Source organism: Lacerta agilis, chromosome 18 (genome assembly GCF_009819535.1).
Source record: "Lacerta agilis isolate rLacAgi1 chromosome 18, rLacAgi1.pri, whole genome shotgun sequence".
Taxonomy (NCBI): Eukaryota; Metazoa; Chordata; class Lepidosauria; order Squamata; family Lacertidae; genus Lacerta; species Lacerta agilis.
The window spans coordinates 1,428,536-1,446,088 of record NC_046329.1 but is presented as its reverse complement, the minus strand read 5'-3'; the positions used below and the strand labels follow the sequence as shown (position 1 = coordinate 1,446,088).

Below are 17,553 nucleotides of genomic sequence, written 5' to 3'. Positions count from 1 at the left end.
ATTCCCGGCATCCATCCAGCAGCGGCCATTTTGCATCTCCTTTCACCGCCTCCCAGAATGCAACGCGCCTGCGTCAACGACGCTGGGGGGGCGGGCTTTCCGCGCGGTGCATTGTGGGAGAAGGGTGGGGACATCCTGAGAGCGATGGACGGCAGCAAAGATGCGCCAGGTGAGTCTTCCCTCCCCTGCCCCGCCCCTTTCCAGTCAGGTAAGGCCCCCCCCGGCCCACTCTCTTCTCCGTCTCTCTCTTCTCCCTCCCCGTTGGGCCCCCACGAATTGGCTCTTCCTGCCCAGTATTTTAAAAACAACCCCTTTCTCTTCCTTCTCTGGGCCTTCTAAGCTCTTTCTCTACTGCTGCTTTTTTTGGGGGGGTCGCCAAGTTATTACTGCAGGTCTCGTCATTACTACTATTACTAATAATAATAATTGAACCCGTCAGGCGCTTCATTTCACCCGAGGCAATCCAAAGCGTCTTAACCATACTAAACATTTTAAGTATTCATTTTGCACCTGCCGTTTGACCACTTGCAACCAAGTGAAGATGCCCGAGTGCCAGGATGGTGCCCGTCTTCTCCACCACCTGGAGATGCTTGGATCTGGGCCCGTTTTCACTCGCTAATGCAGCATCCTGTAGAATTCTATCCGTTATATTTTATTTGCACAAAAGGGAACGAATTTCTGGAACCAAGATGCTTTTTCTGTGCAGCCTGAGCAGGTGCAGTGAACAGCATCATAGTTAATTGTTGTCGCTTGTCTTTGCTTACCCCACTGCCCTGCTCAGAGTTGTGAAGAATATTCTTACATTATCACCGTTACTTGTCACCGTTAAGAAAATAGGTCAGAAGAACAATTGGTGTCCTGCTTAGTTTCTTCCATACCCGGGGAGGACAATTGGTGATCCCGGCATTAAGAGCTTTTGTTGGGAAAGCTATTCCCCAGATGTTATATGGGGTAGAACTCTGGGGGTGGAACCAGAGGCTGTTGGAACGGCTTGAAATTTAGCAAAATTATTATCTCAAGAGGATTCTAGGCCTTCCTCAAGGAACCCCGGCAGCTTTTTTGAGGGTGGAGGTTGGATTACCCTCTGTGTCTGCCAGGGCCCACTTAAGATTCCTACGATTTTACATCAACCTTGCAAACACTTCAAACACCTTATTGGCCAAACAAGCCTTTGTATCTCTTCAAAAGAACACCACTTGGCGTCAAAACCTATCTGAGATCCTGGTTAGATACACCCTACCGGAGTTTAATACTCTCAAACTGTGGAGCCCGGACAAAGTTCGGGAATGGATCCTGGAGAGAGACGCCCTGTTAGACATCACAAAAAAACAGAACCCAGGGTCCTCCCACTGGTTTCCCCGACTGAAAACAGTCAAAACCTGCGCCAATTACTTGGCGAATATCACCAATCCCACCCTTCGGAGAGCTTTCACCATGGCCCGTTTTCAAACCATTCCTACGGCCTATCTGTCAGGCAGATATGCAAAAATACCAGTAGAGCAGCGTATATGTCCTTGTCATATGAGAACCAAAGAGGATCTCACACATTACATGTTGTATTGTCCCATCTATTCGGCCTTCAGGGATGCGATGTTACAAACTATTCCCAAATCAATAGTCAACTCTGAGGACCAAGTAAAGTTTTTGTTGGTGGACGCTGATCCACGGATTTCTCACGTGGTAGCGGTCTTTGTGGTGAAGGCTATGAAAACTAGGGTATGGTTCTTGGATGAAATGGTGAGGTCCCTCCCATTGCTCTCCTAACCTGTTGCTGTATCTTCTTTCCTGAATGGTGGTTTTTTTTGGGTAGTTTCCTTTGCTGGGACAGCATGGCATGAATTTTAGCTTATTTTTATAATTTTATCGTTTATCTTTTTAATAATGTTTTATGGTATTTTGTGTAAAGGCATGGACCTCACAAATTTAATAAACTTGTATAGGTCAGAATAGGCCAATAGATATGTGGACTGTCCCTGGATCATGTGACTTTTCTTCTTTAAGTTCTCAAAGTTCTTAACCTAGCTCAAGGTTGTCCTCAGAACTAGCCAGATGTTTAACTTAGAATCAATCACATTCAGTCCATCCTTTGAAAAATAAGACTTTAGAGTCGTCATGCCCCAAAATAGCAACTAGACATTCTGGTTTGGCAGCTGTAACCTTTGTTTATATATCTGAATTTCTAACACTCTCAGTCCCTGACATCTTCAGGCAGGGCTGTCTGAAATCCTGGAAAGAGTCACTGCCAGTCAGTGTAGACAGTGCTGAGCTATTTGGACCATTGGTTTGATTCATATCTACCTGCCAGATCCTGCTTTCAGCTGATGGTTGTAACAGATGTCCTTTGAAGCCCCTTTCCCTTCGCAATGATTATATGAAGGGTTAATATAATTTCTTTTGTTTTTGTGGTGCCCCTTCTTCTCCACCAGGGAAAACCAGCCGGTGGTTTGGCGTCACAGTGCCCAAATCGGTGAAGACCAATGTGAACATCCTCCACCAGGAGAAGCTGATCGCTCAAAAGAAGCGGGAGATTGAGGCCAAGCTGGAGCGTCAAGCCAAGCGGAGCCACTTGGCTAATCAGCAGGCCTCGCAGGCCAGCGAGTATGTAGGATTGCATTGTTAATACCTTTCTGATAGGCTGGGAGCAATGGGCAGGCAATTGCCTGTGTGATAGGGCCAGAGGATGCAGGGAAGCACAGAAGTCTAATAAATATGCAAAGTAAGTGTCTCTGAGTGAGTCCCTGAGTGAGTCTCATGTCCCATTCCAGCTGACCTTTGAGGAGAGGCTGACTGCATTTGCCTCAGGTGTGAATTGAGCATTAAATTATTCCTGATGCTCGAGATTTAGCAATCAGATTATGAGGCTGGCTGCTGTTTTGATGCAATCTCCTGCTCAGCATCTGCCAGGGGCCCGATATTCCTGCTATTTGCATTGAATGAAATTGGATCTTTCAGTCACTCCTGAGACAGAGAGCAAGCCCGTAATTACCTTCCTACAAAGCTATATATGTGTGAGTAGCCGATCTGAGCTAGGCTCTTCTGCGGCTTTGCATGAGCGCTCGCTCTGAGCTTCCTTCCAGTCTTGTGACATCAGCACATAGATCACGTGGAAGTCAAGGGGATGGGATTGCAACCGAGGAAACACAGTTCTCCTTTTGTGTGTCTTTCGAAAACAGTGATAGAACTCCGTAAGAATGAGCAAAGGCTTAATTTGCAAAGGTAGGGAGTCTTAGTTATTGGATTATTATTTTTTTTTGCTGGCGAGGGAAGCTCTGTGCTCCACAGCAGCGCTGTGGCCTCTAACCTCCCCCACCCCTTTCCTCTTCTTTTATCTCCACAGTGATGACAGTGGAGATGGGGAAAGCTCTGTTTCCAACAAATTTGCCAACGATGGGAGTTTCCTCCAGCAGTTCCTCAAGCTGCAGAAGGAGAAGTTGGGCAGTGGTAAGCACTTGTTCCTGAGTCCACTCTGCCAATTCTGCGTGCCTGTTGTAAGTCCCAAGCGCAGGGAATTTCTTTCAGCACAAAGAGCCGTGTTCTCTTCTGGGCAGATATTTTGGGGTCCACATGTCAATAGCGGGCAGGGCTAATGGGAAAAGCAGGCAGGGCAATTAATGTCAATGTTTTCCTTCCATGCAGTAGAGTGAGTTTCTGCACACACTCGTGGACCACCCCTCTCAAAGAAACCAGTTTTCTTTTTTCTTTCAACTTTTATTGAAGTCATACAAATCAATGCAAAAAATAAATAATTAGCAGAAGTACAAATACGAAAAAAGAAAGTGTAGTATATCAGGAAGAAACTTAAATCAAGTGAGCAGACCATTAGGTAAGCTAAATTTTACATTGTACCATGGAGAGGGAGTCCAGGTATTGGCTATATACATGATTAAGTTGCCCCCAGATAACATAGAATTTTTCAGGATCCCCCGAGCTTTTCGCCACATGTAATTTATGCACCTTCTCTGTGGGCGCTTCCTGTTTGTAGGGTGCTCCCCCCAGAGAGGCTCACATGGCACCTTTGTTTGTATTTTTAGGCACCAGGTGAAAGCATTCCTCTACAACCAGACCTCTGGCTTTTAAACAATGTCCTTTTAAAGCAGGGTGAGGGGTGGGTTGTTGAGTGGTGTTTTTTTACAACTATTGTATTTATCCTGAACCCCTGGCGTACCTGGCAGCAGGCCAGTATGCCAACTCCAAGGGTCAATCCACACAAGTTGAAAGGTCAGGAATGAGGTTCAGGGTCAATCCAAGGAGCCAAGTCTCAAGTCCAGCAGTCAAGATACAGTCCAGAACCAAAACCAAAGCCCAGTCCCGTAGAGGTCCAGGAGCATTGAAGCCAAGGTCCGCCAACATGGGTAGCTGAGCATACCCAGCACCTCGGCTCTGCTTCACTTTTGTACTTCCCATGCTGATTGCAGCACCTGGGCTTCATGTGACTCTCACCTGCTCCAGGCCTCTAGCCGAGGAAATCACACCCCTCTTTCCAGAGCTAGCAAGCACCACCTGGCCAGCTAGGGAGCTGGGCTATGGATCCTTGTCTCCTCGGCCTTCTGGAGTGACCCTCCTGCTACTCCCTTCGCCTCAGAGCCTGCTATGTTTGTGGGGACACAGGCCCCTATGGCTCTTGCAGTGGGTCTGCTGCTATGGTTCCTGTGCACTGATCCCCATCCCCAGTGTGTCCCAGTCCCAACTACACCCTTTGCCGGGGTCCTCTTCCTCCTCCCTGTCATCCTGCCGGTTGATGACATGTTGCAAACTGCCCTGTAGTCTGTTGAGGAAGGGCAGTATATAAATTTAGTTAATAATAATAATAATAATTAATAATACTGTAATATCAACCTCTGTCTCCCCACCCCTCCAGACGCTTCCTCCAGCTCTGCCAAGGCCTCTGTGGCAAACCCCCCAGCTGCCAGCACTACAAAGAAGCCCTCACTGAGCGGGAAGCGCCCCAACCTGAGTGTCACCAGCATGCTGAACCAGGTCAAGAACTACACCCATTCCAAGCAGACACCCGTGACCAACCGCCTCAGTGTTTTCCAGTCGCCAGACGATGAGGATGAGGAGGAAGACTATGAGCAGTGGCTGGAGATAAAAAGTAAGTGGTATTTATTTACAAAGCGAGGGAACAGGGCCCTCTGCCCTGCACAGCTTCCCATCGTTTTTCCAAAGGGGGATTCTGGCCAGCTGAAAAGATACTTACTGTGTTTGAGTGCTTAAAATTCCACTGATTGTTGTAAAAGTGGTTAAAAACGTGCCTTGAGAGGGAGGGAGGCACATGTCCAGGTCAGGACCAACACCCTCTCCCCACACCCCCAGCCTTATTTATTGATCCCTCACTTGAGCCAAAAACGGCCTTTCAGAATGAACCTAACACATCGCTGAGTCTTTGCCCTTAGGCCTACAGCCTTAAAGGGACGCAACACAAAAGGAAAGTGAGCTGGGAGGGTGTAGTTTAGACCACAGTTGAGTAAACCATGGCTTGATATACCATAGTTGAGAAAACCATGGTTTGATAGCCCACGGTTGAGTAAACCGTGGTTTGATATACCATAGTTGATATACCACAGTTGAGTAAACTGTGTAAACCAGGCAATGGTACAAACAAATTGTACAAGGGGGTTTACAAAATAAAACCAAAAATAATACAGCGTAGACACAGCTGCCCCAGTGTTCAGTAGGTGTTGGTAGGTCAGTCCTGCGTGCCTGCGCCTTCCTCTCCCCCCCCCCCCGTATTGAAAGCATCAGGCTTATGTTGCTGCCTGCTGTGGCTCCATCGTTTCATCCTCTTTCTCCTCGTTCCACCCACCCCGCTCCCTCCTTCTCCCCCGCCGTCTCGTGGGCCTACTGCTGTGGTTCTTAAAGAGGTAATGTGCCTGTTGGGTGTGTGAATTGAGCCCCAGTACTGACAGCCTGCTTAAAGTTTGTCCCCCAGAGGACACCCGGACTCGCCGAGTGGTGGAGAAGCTGGCCAGGGTCGTGGCGGAAGGGGGCCCTGATCTGGAGAAGGTGGCGCTTGAGGACTGCAAGGACAACCCAACTTTTGCGTACGTTTGCTGCTGTTCTTGTGCATCTGCCCTCCCTCTTCTCCCTCCCTTGTGTGGTCAGCCATGGTGCAGGAAGCCAAGGGTAGCCCTTGACTCCCCCCTCCATGCTTGTTGCTGTCCACCTCTCCTGCTGTGTGCCTTTTACACTATGACTCTTCCAAGACCCGATCCCCCTTAATGCCCTTTTCTCTCTCGCACCCCCCAGATTCCTGCACGATAAGAACAGTCCGGAGTTTCTGTATTACAGGAAAAAGCTGGCGGAAATGTGGAAGAAGGGTCAAGATCCAGAAGAGGTCCCTTTGCAGAAAGGTAAGGCGAGGGTCATTGCTCCCCTCCTGCAGTTCTTGCGTAATCTGTCTTTTTATAGGCAGAACTCTCCAAACTATTCATGCTGGTGACACACTTTTAAGACAGGCATCGTTTTGTGACAGTAATTCAGTTTTACTAGCAAACCGGAGGTTAAACTAACCCCTTTCCAGCCCTGGGAGGAGCACCGGGAGTGTTTGCACAACACACCTACACACTGCAGTCGACACACTAGCGTGTCATGATTCACAGTTTGGAAAGTTACGGGCTGGGTGTGTGTAGAGATCAGCCTTGGCTAGCATGGCATCCTCCAGATGTTTTGCACTATGAACTCCCATCAGCCCCAGGCAGCACAGACATTTTGGACTACAACTCCCACAATACACCTGCCTGCCAAAACATATGGAGGGTGAAGTTTGGTGTTGATGCAGGTAGATATTAGACCCAAGAGCTTCCTTTAAAAAACCTGTACTGTAGATCTATTGATTAATCAAACGGAAGATTTTTAGTTTTTAGTTTTTTTTAAAAAAAGATAATTTGGCTGCTACCCTAACCCCTCCTAACCTGAGAGGAAGCCCCATTGAATTCAGAACAACCTACTTCTGAGTAGACATAGCTTGGGTTGCCATTAGCTGCTTCTGACTCAGATCCGTTGAAATGGATGGTGGCTCACGTGAGGCCTAGTGTCTCCAGGGGACCTGCTCTAAGCATGCCTAACTCTTGGTCCAGCCTTAGTTATTTCTTGAAGAACTAATATCCCGTCTTCAGGGTGCAAAGCACCAATCAAGAATGGTTTACAACATTTTGTACTATTGTTGTTGTTAATATTTTCAGAGGCAGTAAATGCTGCTCAATACCAGTTGCTGGAAATGGCAGGAGGGGAGAGTTGCTTTTGCCCTCTGGTCATAGAATCATAGAACCCTGTAAATAATAGTAATAGTTCAATCCCCTGCAAAGCAGTAACAATTAATTTGCTTGCTATGCGTGTCTTCTGGCCGTTCGCAGATGTACCATAAAGACAGCTAAAAATTGTTTTTAAAAGCAGTCTAGGAAACCTGCTGTGAAGGTAGGTTTAAGCGATTTGAATGAAAACTCCTAAGGCAGAGACCTCAAGCTGGAAAGGCTTGTCAAAATGAAAACTGTTTGTGAAGAATGTGGATTTTGGGGGGCTGGATCAGGTCAAAAGATCGAGCTCACCACCCTGCCCTAACAGTGGCCAGGAGGTGCCCCAATGGGGAAACCCACAAGCAGGACCTGAGCGCAAGAGCCCTCCCCCCTCCTGTGGTTTCCGGCAACTGGCATCCGGAAGCATCTCTGGCTCTGAGCAGCAGCCAGGGTTAGGCGTTTACCAGATGCGACATTTAGTCAGTAGACAACCGCCTGAAAACCCCTACATTGAATTGGGCACAGATTTCTTCAGACAAGAGTGACAACCCTAGTATAGCACACCTGTCTGCCTTCTGGTTTGCAGGTGTGAGTGGTGCTGCTTGTGTAACAGACCAGGGTGGGGTGGGGTGAAATGCTTGGGGTCGGGGTGGGGAGAACCAGGAGGGGGTATATCTGCGCCAGGAGTGAGCAACCTCTTGCCCTCTGGATGTTTCTGAGCCATCAGAGTTTTCTCCAGGCCCTTTTATGTGCACAATGAGGCAGTTGTGTGCCTTAATGTCAGTGATTATGCTCTGAGACTATACATTTAAAGTGCCAGGATAGCACTGCAAACAGTTTTGGCTTCTTCCCCAAAGAGTTCTGAGAGCTGTAGTTCATTTAGAGGGCTGAAATTACACTATTCCCAATTCTCAGAGTACCCCGTGAAGTGGGGTTAAAGGTTAAACCTCTCTGGGTATTGATCCGGGGAAACCAGCTTTTCAAAGGCTGAGAGTCATTTACACCTCTGCCACCCCCTTCCTTCTTAGCCCCCACTGCCCCCAGGGAGCAGTTGACAATATTGGGACATAGCTCAGCCAGCCTTGGCCGTGAGACGACATTATTTCCTCCTTTTCTGTTTGTGATCAAAGTGGGGAGGCGAAAAAGCAAGAAACAGACTGAGAAAGAGAAATTTTAAACCCTCCTCTTCCCGCTTATTCCGTCCCCTCCCCTCCCGGGGTTCCTTAAAGCCAGATTAAGAGCTTGTGGCTGTTGGGTATGTGAGTTGGGGGCACCGTACTGACAGCCTGCTTAAAGTTTCGCCTCCAGAGGACGAAGAGACCAAGGACTGCGCCGAGAAGCTCGCCAGGTTCGTTGCTGACGGGGGCCCTGTGGTGGAAATGGTCGCCCTGAAGAACCACCGGGAGAACCAGTCCTTCAGGTGAGGAGGGTCAGCTGGGATTTGGGGGAGTGGGAGAGTCTGTGTGCCAACACGCACACACAACCATAGCCTAGCCGTTTGGTGATTAGATTACAGTGGTGCCTCGCAAGACAAAATTAATTCGTTCCGCGAGTGCTGTCGTACAGCGGAAATTTCGTCTTGCGAAGCATGGTCGGAGGAAGAAGTCACGGGGGGGTGGGGATTGCAAAACATTTTCGTTTTGTGAGTCACGGCCATAGGGAAATTCGTCTTTCGAGTCTCCCTTTCGTCTAGCGAATGCCTTTTGTCTAGCGAGTTTTTCGTCTAGCGAGGCATTCGTCTTGCGAGGTACCACTGTATATATTTGAGTAGATATGTTGTCAAAACAACTACAGTCATACCTCAGGTTACGTCCGCTTCGGGTTACGTATTTTTGGGTTACGTACTCCGGTAACTTGGAAGTGTTTTTTGGCATGCGATCCACGCATGCACAGAAGCGTTCTGCGCAATTCGCGCATGCGCAAAGCGCAATTGGGGAAAGTTACATGTAATTTGAGATTTTGATGAGGACTAGAACCTCCAGGCGCCTTTTATATGATTTGGCATTCCTTCGTTACTGTCGGGGAACTGTCCCCGGCGCAGCGCAAGGTGGCGGAAGGGCTCTCTGGATGCTACAGAGAGCCCCGGCCCCACCTGACCAGCAGCACCTCCTCTGGCAGCGGAGGGAGCAGCGAGGCTTCCAGCAGGGAGGGGCATGGGTTTCAGGGGATGGAGGGTCGAGGCTCTGAGGATGCTGGAGAGACTGTGCACTCCCCTAGTCCAAGGGGCGATGAAGGAGGCACGCAATTTCCGTCTCCCCAAAGGTGTCAAGGGGTGAAACAAAAGGATGGAAGGCGGGGTTTTCGTATACCGAAACTCTTTTGTTGGGGTCAGAACTGGAAGGGGCCATTCCCGGATTCTGCATGAACTTGTTAGCTCTGCACTGTACATAGTATGCACATTAAAACTGCTAAAGGAAAAGTCGGAGTTTAGCTTGGTTACTCATGAGCAACTAACTGAGGACCTTACAATTACGTATACTGTGGAACCATCGTCACATGCCTGGCAGATCTGGGACAACACTTGATAGATTAATGCTGATGTTCTTGTGGTTTTTTGTTATTTTAGCCCATGTGCCACAGTACTCACCCTGCATGCCTGTTTTATAATTTTGCTCTCCATCTTTTAATTTCCATCTAACAACGGTTAACAACGGTTCTCTCGGTTTTATATGTGTTATAAAATGAAATTAAAACCAACTTTAAACAAAAAGAATTTGAGACTTGGGCCTGGGGGAGACCAGGGTTCACATCCACCTGCTAAGCCCTGCAGCTCACTTGGGTCCCCTCGTGGCCGGCATCTCTTGGCCTAGTCTGCCTCCCAGGGTTGTGATGAATATCAAATGGGGAGAACCATCTGTGGACCTTGAGCTCCTCAGATGGGATATAAATGTAGCAAAGAAGTAATGAGGGAAGTGTATGGTTGGCATAAATCTCCTACCCCCCTTTCTTTGGCGAACTAGGCTCACCTGTGAGAGAAAAGGGGAAATTTTTCATTTCAATCAATCCATTTGCCATAACAGGCCTTATACCACTAGGTGGCGCCACAGCTGCTTGAATATTTTGAATAATGTTTACTTAATTTTATTACTTCATCTCAGTGCATCATTTTTTAAAGTTTTGCACCATATTTCGCTTTTGTTTCCTTTCTTTACATGCTTCAGGATTTGGTATATATCATGTGTAGCTTGGTGCATTCTTTGACCATTTTTTAATGTTCTGTTGCGTTTAACACCAAATCAGTTATTTTGTACATTACCATTGTGGGAGATTTCCAACTTCTGTGTTTTCTACAGCTCCTGTTTGAAAAATGCGGCGTTCGTTGTTCTCATTCTTAAAAATCCAACAAAAATTATTGATGAATTGAAAGTAATAATAATAATAATAATAATAATAATAATTAATAATAAATTTATTTAAAATGGATTTAATTTCTCCCCATTTAATTGGCCTTTGTACGCTCCCTCTGCAGATTTTTGTATGACCCCGGCAGCTCCGGCTACAAGTATTACCGGCAGAAGCTGGAGGAATACCGGAAAGCCAACGACGACGCCGAGGGGGTCCCTCCCATCCCGGCAGCCAACCTGAAACGCAAAGTCCCTCCCAAGGGGGCTCCCTCTTCTTCTTCTTCTTCCTCTTCCTCTTCTTCTTCTTCCTCCTCCTCCTCCTCCTCCTCCTCAGTGGCTCTGCTGCCTACACCGGCCGCCCCTCCTGCAAAGCCACTGCAGCCACTGCCGCCTGCGCCTGCCACCAAAAAAAAGAGGAAAAGCCGGTGGGGCCCGGAAGAGGAGAAGGTGGACTTGCCTCCCCCAGAGCTCACTCAGCAGACAGAGGACCCCTCGCCTACCCCGTTGTCGTGTGAGTGGCGGTTGTGGGTCGGGCAGCGCTTTGTTCGTCCCTTGAGATCAGGGCACTACTGGGCTGGTTTAAAGGGGAGGCCCTCCTGTTCCCCACAGTGGCCAGCCAGCTGCCCCACAAGCAGGAACAGAGAGCTGTAGCCTTCTCACCATTCTATGGTAGACTGGCTCTCTCCATGGAGTCTCCTCTTAGGGGTCATAAGAAACTAAGAAGAGCCTGGCCGCTGAATCAGGCCAAGGAGACGCATCTAAATCCAGTGTCCCACACTCCCAGTGGCCAACCAGATGGGAAACTAGCATGCAGGATCCGAGCACAAGAGCCCCCTCCCCTCCTGTGGTTTCCAGCAGCTGGAATTCAGAAGCACCACTGCCTCCCACCAGGGAGGCAGAGCACAGCCATAATGGCTAGTAGCCATCGGTAGCCCTCTCTTCCGTACATTTGTATAATCCAACTCAGCTGGATGCAGCCTACTGTTGGTGGGGTCGGCAGAGCAGAGCGGCTCCAAGTGTGTCACAGACTGGTGGAGTGGTGGGAGGCAGCAGCAGCAGCAGCCAGGGAGCCCCTAGAGGAGGAAGGCTCAGAGCCAGGGGGTTGGTGGTGGAACACCGAGGAGAGGTCAGGGAGAAGATTGCGAAGATGTGCCGGGTGCTGACGGAGCAACAGGGTTTAGTGAGCAGGAAGAGGCTGTGACACGGAGCAGTTCAGACTCTGAGGCTGAAGCGGGGGGGGGGGGGTCAAGGGCTGCAGAAGAATCCAGGGAGTCTCTCTTTCTGGCTGTGACAAGCTCCCTCCACCCTAGTCTCCAAGAATATACAGAATAATGAGGAGGGCAGAACAGAGGCCAGAGGTGGGCAGACACAATTTGAGTCTGCTTGGGAAACATCTGGGAGAGAAGGAGCCTTAGAGAGGGTGGAAGGCAGGGACCTCCAGTCCTGGCAATGGCTCTATAGGGGCAAGACCTGCTGGGAAGGGTTGCTGAGTTGTGTGCCGCTTCCTGAGCCAGTGTGGTGGTGTGGTTAAGAGCGGTAGACTCGTAATCTGGTGAACCGGGTTCGCGTCTCCGCTCCTCCGCATGCAGCTGCTGGGTGACCTTGGGCTAGTCACCCTTCTCTGAAGTCTCTCAGCCCCACTCACCTCACAGAGTGTTTGTTGGGGAGGAAGGGAAAGGAGAATGCTAGCCGCTTTGAGACTTCTTCGGGTAGTGATAAAGCGGGATATCAAATCCAAACTCTTCTTCTTCCTTGAATAAAGGAACTGATGAAAGCCTAGCATCTCTTTCAGCCCTTACTCTAAGCTTGTGAGCGATTGCAATATATGTGAAAAAGACATCTAATCTCCTCCTTTCCCCACCTCACTCCTCCCGGCCATCCGCTTCCCGTGTTGGGTGCAGATGGCGATAGAAGCATTGCGGGGGCAGGATGCTGTCTCCGACAGTGTGCAGTCAGAGCTAACCCTTCCGGTGCTCCTCTTTGTCTTCAGTCCAGGACCTCAAAGGCCTCGGCTATGCGAAGGGGAAGCCGGTCGGGCTGGTGGGGGTGACGGAGCTTTCGGATGCCCAGAGGAAGCAGCTGAAGGAGCAGCAAGAGGTAACAGCTTCGCATCTCTGCCCTGCCGCCAGGAGTTGGAGTCTTCCTCAAGCGGGGGCCCATCCGACTTCCGCAGGGGTGGGGGAAAGCATCCTTCTGTCACCCTTCAGTCACGGATGCTTCTTTCTCCACCCGCTCCCAGATGCAGCAGATCTACGACATCATCATAAAGCACAAACAGGCCATGCAGGAGATGCAGATCATGTGGGAGAAGACGGTCAAGGAGCACCAGTCCGGCTATGACAGCGATGAGGAGGTGGACAGCGAGCTGGGCACCTGGGAGCATCAGCTGAGGCGCATGGAGATGGACAAGACGAGGGGTGTGTATGCCCGGCGGCGGGGGCCTGGTGGTAGGCACGATGGGATGGCAGGCACTAGGCATATGCCCATTTCTGGAAGCCACACAAGAGGAGGCAGGGGACTTCCTTGAACTGCCCAACTCTCAGCTGATCAAGGCAACTTGAGCTGGCAGTACATCGCCGGCTGCTGCCAGCAGAGCACAGCACAGGCAGGCAGGCGGGAGTGAGGTGCGCTGTGCTGGCAGCGGCTGGGGAGCCGTAATGTGTCACTGGCTCATACCGGTTTCAGACTTTTAATCGTAATGCCGCCCAGGTCCACCCCGATGTCTTCAAGGGGTTTGTTTCTTGCAGCCTCGAGGCGAGGCATGCCTTCTGGTTAATCCACACTGGCAAGGCGATAAGACCCTTTGCTTTTTCAGCAGCTGGTGCATTTGTTCCTTAAAAAACAATGAAAGAAGAACTTCAGGTTTGAAGAGTTGAGGTCGTGCTGCCTCTCCATACCTCTGGAACTTGCTTCCGCAGGGGGCAGCAGCGCATCTTTAGGTGGCTGTAAAAGAGGACTGGGCAAATTCATGGCGGAGGACCAGTCAGAGGCAGCAGTGCTTCTCCGTGCCAGTTTCTGGAAATCACAGGAGTGGAGAGTTGCTCTCAGGCTCAGGTCCTGCTTATGGGCTCCCCATTTGGGCACCTGGTTGGCTGCTGTTTTTAATCGGTCTGCCTCCCCCCCCCCCCACATATCCTTTCCTCCTCCTTTCTCAGAGTGGGCAGAGCAGCTGACTCAAATGGGCCGTGGGAAGCATTTCATTGGGGATTTCCTGCCACCTGACGAGCTGGAGAAGTTCATGGAGACCTTCAAGGCCCTGAAGGTAACATGCCTTTGCACCCCCTGCTCTTCAAGCCCCTCTCCACATCTCTCACAACACACCTCTAAATGCCACATGCCCGAAACAAGCTTGCAGGGAGTACTGTCTCCCTTGTGGGATCCCAGAAACTGGGCTGGATGGATCCTTCTGCTGGATTCTGCAAATCTCTTCTCAGTGTTAGTAACAGCAGAGTTTGATTTCAGCCAGGCGCTCATCAAGCCTTTGACCTGGTTTGGAAACTGCCCCTGAGCATGAGCAGAGGGGCAGTTCCCTTGCCACTGAACAAGTACAGTGCCCTGAGCCCTGCCCATAGTGGAGAGGGAAATGGTTCTGTTTGTGGCTGGCTGGCTGCTCCTTTCCAGAGAAGCTTCCACCTTCCGCCTCCTCTCGAGGAAATAAAACGCCAAGTGAGGCTACCCTCCAGGGGTGGCGTTAGGAGGTGATCCAAGGCACCTGTATCCCAGAGCTTTTTTAAGCAGTGAGCACACACACCCCAACTTTCCTCTCCCTCACAATGCAAAGCCCCCTGGTTTTCTTTAACCCCACAGGAAGGTCGCGAGCCAGACTACTCCGAATACAAGGAGTTCAAGCTGACGGTGGAGAACATCGGTTTCCAAATGTTGATGAAGATGGGCTGGAAGGAGGGCGAAGGCCTGGGGTCGGAGAGACAGGGCATCAAAGCTCCCGTCAACAAGTATGCACCTGTCTCCATCTCTCTCCACCTCCTCTTGGTCTTTTTTTTTTTACTACCCCTACACACCTCCCCACCAACCCCTTTCCCTCCTACACCTGACCTACCCTCCCTTTGCATGTTACCTTCCCCTCTGTTCGCCCCAAGCTCCTTTGTGCCCCCAACAATGTTCTCTCTCTCCTGCCTGCCATTGTGCAGGAGTTGGTGTGGCCACTGACTGGCAGCTACATGAACTGCACCATGACAACAACCTCACGTTCTTATATATATAGGAAGATAGGGCCTTCCCCCATACGTTCCCTTCCTGGACGTGTCCCAGGGAGGCCACTTCGGTGCTGCTCACACAGCAGTTTGGCTTCACCCCCAGAGGCACACTCCATTGTCTCTCGAGACAGACAGATGCCAGCAACAATCTGGAAGCTCCGTTGGTGGAGCATGTGCCTTGCCCACCAGGTGGTAAGAATCATAGAATCATAGAATCCTAGAGTTGGAAGAGACCCCAAGGGCCATCCAGTCCAACCCCCTGCCAAGCAGGAAACACCATCAAAGCATTCCTGACAGATGGCTGTCAAGCCTCTGCTTAAAGACCTCCAAAGAAGGAGACTCCACCACACTCCTGTCCCCAGGACAAGTCAATTTCTGATTCCCTTCCTAATTAGCCGCTTTTTCTCCCTCGAAACAGGGGCGTGACAGCAGTAGACGGGGCGGGGTTTGGGATCGACCGCCCCGCTGACCTGACCAAGGAGGACGATGAATACGAAGCGTTCCGCAAGAGGATGATGCTGGCCTACAGATTCCGGCCCAACCCGCTGGTGAGATTGCCTGGACCTCGTTCTGTGTTCTTAACCCCATACCACCAACTTCCAACCCCTGCCCCACTGGTAGGGCCTCCTGCAGCCCTGCCAGCCTGGTCACTGGCATGCAGCCCAGGGGGCAGCCCCGCCTGCCAACTTCCTTCACCCCTCTAGTCTCAGTGCTGCCCTCAAGTTGGCAGGGAGGAGGGTGGGAGCAGAACTGGAATTCTCTGCCCCTCAGAGAATCTGGTTTTCAGCTTCATGATACATTGCCAGCTAAACATCGCGATATATTGATATATCACAGTGTCTGGAATAAGGATGGAACTATGTAGAGGCGTTGGCTGGCTTCACGGTGTTCCCCACGTTGTGATTTTTGCATAGTGCGTGCACACACGCATCATGATTCACGATACATTGCCAGGTCAGCAGTTAAGAAACCAATATCATGATATGGACCTCAAACCTGTTTTGGACCATACATCGCCCAGCCGTAACACACACCACGATTCACGATATATTGCCAGGTCTAAAAGTGTGAAACTGTTACCACAATGTGGACTTCAAAATGGTTTTGGATGATAGTATCGCCCAGCCCTACTGCTGGCCCCACCCTCAAAGTTTGTGAGAGAGCTTGAACTTCGCAGAGGGGGGGTCCCTCTTTCTTCTCTTAGCACCCGTAGGGAAGGGTTGTCAGGTTCGTGCACAGGCTGCCAGTCCGCACCCACAGCCCACCCAAGCCACTTGTCCTCTTTTCTCTGCAGAGGGGGGTGTTGTGGGGAGGGGGACTGAGCCTCTCCTGTGCTCCCCTTAGCCCTCCTAACGCTTCCTCTGACCATGTTTTCTTCCTCTTCCCCCGCTACAGAACAATCCCAGACGTCCGTACTACTGAAACCCAGCAACCTGCTTTTCCTCCCCTCTTTTCAAATCGTCGGTTGGTTGGTTTACTGTGTTGCGTTTATGGAATCGACATATTCCCCCCCCCCCGCCTTTTTACTTTGAAAGCACTCTTGGTTTTTTTTTTTAAAAAAAACTCAAGACCTGTCTTGTTCGCCCAGCCCATAGCGATCATGGGGAGGGGGCTGTGCTGTTATTGTTGTCTACCCCCCCCCCCAAGTAAAGAAGCAGCTTTGGGGATTCCTGTAGCTGGATGTGGGTGAGAGGGTTTGGAAGTCAACCCCCCACCCCGAGTTATCGCTCCCCGTGGGGCTGTCAGGAGTGAGGTGGGTGGGGTTGTGTGTTTGGGAACTTCTTCAGAAATATTTGGCAGAGTAATACACAAACACACACACACTTATTGGATTTGGGGCAGTCCTTTCCCTCTGATACCCCAGACTGGTTCCTCCTGTGCTGGTGCAGGGTAGAGCAAGCGAGGGCATTTTGACCCACATAGGGGCAGGGGGTGCCAGGGTGCCACCTCTGGAGAGAGGCAGTGGGGGGGGGGTTGAGTCTCCCCCCCACACACACATTTTCTTTTCAATAAAATAAATAAAACCAGGCCACAATATTAGTGTAGCGGAAGCAGCCAGAGCGAGGGGGTGTACACACTCTTGCTTGTGCGTGGGGGTGGGGGTCATGGGGTGATACCAGTGGCTTTCACGACCCCATTCAGGGCTGTTCCTGCCAAGGACGTCACGTTTCACCCAGCGGTGGAGCAGAGAGGCGAGGCAGAACCTTTTGAGCGATGGTGGAGGGCAGACAATCCCTCTTCCCTCCACCCCCCACTTTGCTAGGAATGGAAATTTGTTTACTTGCTACACCGAGTTTGAAACAAGGGGGTCCCCCCCCCGGCCTGGACTCTCACTGAAGTGGAAGCTGAAAAGCATTTAGGTTCTCCTCCGAAGGAGAAAGTTTGGGGCAGGGGTATGTGGAGAGACGGAACGGAGATGGGAGTTCCCTCCCCAAAATGTCTAGGAAAGCCCCCTTGCCCCAATATACACCTCATTCTCTGCTGTTTTAGTCGAGATTCTCCCCTTTCTCTCCCTCTCTCTCTTAACTCCCACACCCCCATAGCAAACTTGTACCACTTCTATTGTTATTATTTTGGGGTGTCGTGACCTTTTTGGTTTCTATTTTTATTATTATTATTATCATCATTTCAACAATGAAACTGTAGCGTTTGGCTTTAAACAAATTAATAAAGCTGTCTGTAAATCTAAAGCAGGGGTCAGCAAACTTTTTCAGCAGGGGGCCGGTCCACTGTCCCTAAGACCTTGTGGGGCGGGCGGACTAT

General features: G+C 50.3%; 1 protein-coding gene across 1 annotated transcript; it reads left to right on the top strand.

Annotated features, from left to right (window-relative positions):
* Positions 1-57: 57 nt before the first annotated feature.
* SUGP1 (SURP and G-patch domain containing 1) lies at positions 58-16,436 on the top strand. Its single transcript, XM_033136508.1, has 14 exons — positions 58-169; positions 2,427-2,598; positions 3,338-3,441; positions 4,859-5,092; positions 5,918-6,041; positions 6,247-6,350; positions 8,529-8,652; positions 10,702-11,087; positions 12,567-12,673; positions 12,816-12,993; positions 13,732-13,838; positions 14,384-14,529; positions 15,209-15,338; positions 16,186-16,436. Exons 1-14 carry the CDS (start codon positions 58-60, stop codon positions 16,210-16,212), a joined length of 2,055 nt encoding a protein of 684 aa, XP_032992399.1. The 3' UTR covers positions 16,213-16,436.
* Positions 16,437-17,553: the final 1,117 nt, after the last annotated feature.

Excerpts from the sequence above, each read along its gene's own strand:
- SUGP1 (XM_033136508.1), top strand. The coding sequence starts at position 58 with ATGCAACGCGCCTGCGTCAACGACGCTGGGGGGGCGGGCTTTCCGCGC. Across the intron at positions 5,093-5,917 it reads GCAGTGGCTGGAGATAAAAA|TTTGTCCCCCAGAGGACACC; the intron begins GTAAGTGGTATT and ends GCCTGCTTAAAG. Across the intron at positions 13,839-14,383 it reads AGACCTTCAAGGCCCTGAAG|GAAGGTCGCGAGCCAGACTA; the intron begins GTAACATGCCTT and ends TTAACCCCACAG.